The 3,747-nt window shown below is 41.5% G+C and overlaps 1 protein-coding gene across 1 annotated transcript; it reads right to left on the bottom strand.

Moving 5' to 3' along the window:
* Nucleotides 1-419: 419 nt before the first annotated feature.
* LOC104940768 (filamin-C-like) lies at nt 420-3,136 on the bottom strand (the record flags this gene model as incomplete). Its single annotated transcript, XM_010765740.1, has 5 exons — nt 420-596; nt 1,249-1,381; nt 1,919-2,034; nt 2,113-2,250; nt 3,104-3,136. Coding segments are annotated over 5 exons (597 nt in total), but the record flags the coding sequence as incomplete, so codon positions are not given.
* Nucleotides 3,137-3,747: the final 611 nt, after the last annotated feature.

Here is a 3,747-nt window from a genome sequence, read left to right as displayed (position 1 = left end):
AAGATAAGATCAGAAGTACTTTATTGATCCCAATGTTTGAAATGTCTGCGTTGCAGCAGCATAAAAAGACAAGGCATTGAACATTGGAGAAATTAAAAGACTAGAAATAAACAATCCTGAATGTAAACGACTCAAATAGAAAAAACATAGCTTTAAAAAAAGTAGAAAATATAGATGTTGAAAGACACATTTACAGTAAACAAAATAAAAAGCAGGATATTATATATACATTAAGTGTGTAAGGAATGGAATGTGAAATACAATTGAATATAAAATGTACAATGTGAGTTTAAGTCCAGTTGTCCAGTGTAGCAGAGAGTTCTCTTCCAGACAGAGGCAGAATGTTTTCTGTCCTTGTGACAGACTAGCGTTAATCTGCAGTCGAGTGTTTTTACAAGGTGTTTACTCGTTGTGTTTACCTGTGGTTCCTCCCTCCAGTCCCGGACCGAAGGCGGACACCATGCCGGGATCTCCGACCTGTCCTTGCTCTCCCACTCGGATCTTAAACGGACTGCCGGGAACGTGGCTGCCGTTGAAACGAACGTCGATAGAATGAACTCCGTTTTCCCTCGGGATGAACCGGATAGCGTGCTGGTCTGTGGAATAAGTCCATCAACAGTAAATCAGCCCACATTGGTTAAATGTTTTGCTTCAAGTGTTTTAAATAGTTTTGAAAGGTATTCTCTCCAATTCTTGAGATCTCTGTATGTCAAGGTTACATTGCAGGACATTTTGGGTTCTGTAGACATCATCATTTCAGTTTTTAAAGCCGTAAAGAAGGCTTGAATCATAAAAATCAAAAGCTAAATAGAGTTGTGTATCATCTGCAAATCGCTTGATTGTCTAGATTTAATTACAGGAATTTCTGGGTCCTGTAGATGTCCACATTTCAGGTTTTTTAAGTCATGAAGATATCAGGAATCATACAAATCTCAAGCTCAGTAGAGTTGGGTGTCATCTGCATAGAAATGAACATAATTATTTTGTTCATGATTTCATGACGGGTAGAAATAACTCATATTAAACTGAAACAACGAGTGGGACCAGGCTTGTGCCTTGAGGATCGCCATATTTTAAGAAAACTTTGACATAGAAAAGAAAAGGACCCAGATAAGAGCCTTGTGGAACTCCACGGGGAACATTATTATTAATCTTTGCCTAACCAAACCTTTTGGCTTCCATGTTTGTACATAAAATCCTTCCACAGGACAGATGTAACTCTAGTTGATGACAGAGTGCGTGTGGTACCGTTTTCCAGCTCCGTGATGAAGCACTCCTCGATGGCTCCGGACGGCGTGTGGATCTTAGCGTCGATCAGGCCTCTCACTCCATTCAGTTGCACAGCGAAGGACGCCTCCTGACCCACCTTCAGACCCATCTCCTGGGAATAAACACAACAATTAATACATTGTTAAACTTAAAGTACTGAAGCTGGTTGTTGTATTTGAATTAAAGGTTTTCTATCATGCAAAATGCACGTTTTTATGTCTCTTCTACATCACCATGTGTCCCCGGTGTGTCCCCGGTGTGTCCCCGGTGTGTCAGGAGACTCACAAAGTGTCAGAAAATAAAACCCTCTCTCTTTTCCCTCTGTACCCACATCTCTAAAATCGGGGGAACAACAGAGCTGCTGTGACGCAAGTCAAATTTCAGACTTGATCTGACAAATAAAGTAATATCGTATCGTATCGTAGATTTGCTGCGTCATGACCACATTACTAAAATGTGTTTTTATTTTTATTTTTGATCTACAGACCCAGAATCATCTCTTTAGTAACAGCTGGAATAGAGGGGGATGAGGCTGGAATGATCTATTTGGTATTTTGAGCAAAACACTTCAGAGACATGGTTTTATATATCTGAGAATACCTAAAAATAGTATAATAGGAGACCTTTAATGGAGGTAACTTGTTCCCACCTGCAGGCTGGTGATGGAGAGGCGGCGAGCGTCGTCAGACAGCGTGGCGATCGGGACGATGAACGGAGAGTCTGGGATGTGTTCATCGTTAAACTTAATGGAGACCTCATAGTCACCTGCAGAGAGAAGGTAAACATCAGCAGGATAATCTCCACCATTTTCTTAAAAAGCTAACGTTTGTTTTAGAGTCTCACCAGGTTCCTGAACCACGTACGCCACGCCACAGGATCCGTCCTTCCTGTCCTCGAAGGTGATCTCTGCTTTGCTCGGTCCCTCCACTGCGATGGACAGACCTCCAGCTCCGGCCTCTCGGGTCCAGATACTGAACTCAGCTGAACGAAGACAATATATCTTAAGTCATCTGATTATCTTTACTCTCAAACTGTAAAAGACATATAGTGTAATACCCATGAAGTGCAATAACAATGCCTGTAGATACAAAACTGTGTGCAATAAAGAGGAATAAAGGTATTCTGATTCTGCATATTCACGCCTGGGCAATGCATTCTATTTCTGCTGTTGTAGTAATGTACATGTCCCCCTGTTGCGGGACGAATAAAGTAATTCAGATTCGGATCTGAAAATGAAGAGAATGCATCAAAAACCTGCAAGAAAACGAGTCACATTTGGACCAGAATAAAGCCTCCTCCAGCCCACCTCAGAATCAGAATAAATAAAGTACTTCTTATCTTAATGAGTATATGGCTAACTACAATTCATTATATTTCAAACTACAGGGTATTATATTAGACCCTCCAGAAAAACGCGGGCAAAAATCCTTTATTATGCGATTAAACATGCGTTTAACAGGTTTTATGTGATTTTATGCGGTGAAACTGCGGGAAGTTGCGAAATATGCGGAAAAAATTATCGATTTTTTTTAAAATATCGGGCTGTCTTATTTATTCTCTCTCACACACACCCTGCCACTAACGTTAAACCCCTTTACTATTCAATTAAACACATTCAATGTTTATTGTAAAAGCAATTGGGCTATTTTAATCTCACGCACACACACACACACACACACACACACACACACACACACACACACACACACACACACACACACACACACACACACACACACACACACACACACACCCCCCACACACACTTCTCCGCCTCATTCTGTTTTCATTTACTCGTTCGTTATCTGCAGCTTCAATCTTGTAGGCTACTCACTTCGTTTCTTGTAGCCCTCTAAAGGGTTTTGGAGGTTGATGCCTCGGTGAACGTGAGTTGTTTGGCTTTCTTGTCCGCAGCAGCAGAAAGCATTTTCGAATGTTTGAATGAATCAAAGGGGGTCGTCACCGTCAATTTTCTCTTATGCTCCAACACACAGTTGCACGGGGTGCAGAATAGTTTCCCCCCACTTTTTGCCCGGTCTTTAGAAGAAATGTTCGTCGGTAAATGAGATGGATTAGATATTTTCATCTTGGTGTTTTCTCTATCGTGTGAGCTCCACACGTTCACTCTATACAGTGTTGTTTACATTCTGTGATGAGCGAGCTGATGACGTCAAGACGAGTTCACTTTTTTTTTTCTCAACTTTGTGTGGAAAAATGCGGGGATTATGCGGCCTTTTAAAAATCTGCGCCATTTTGCTGATTATGCGGTAAATTCTGCGATCGCAGAATCGCGTTTTTCTGGAGGGTCTAATTAATGTTCACGTTCACACAGTCGGTGATTTTTGCCGGCCGTCTTTCCTGCGACGGCAGCTTTTCTGTATTTCCTTTCTCCTGTAATATGACTTGATCGCTTTAAACTCCGCACACTGAGCTCTGATTGGTCAGCAGGCAGTGCTTTCACTGAGTTGAGTCTCTTAG

The sequence above is a fragment of the Notothenia coriiceps genome, unplaced genomic scaffold (assembly GCF_000735185.1).
Source record: "Notothenia coriiceps isolate Sejong01 unplaced genomic scaffold, NC01 NC01_scaffold00002631, whole genome shotgun sequence".
NCBI lineage: Eukaryota > Metazoa > Chordata > Actinopteri > Perciformes > Nototheniidae > Notothenia > Notothenia coriiceps.
This window is presented reverse-complemented; position numbering and strand designations above follow the sequence as displayed.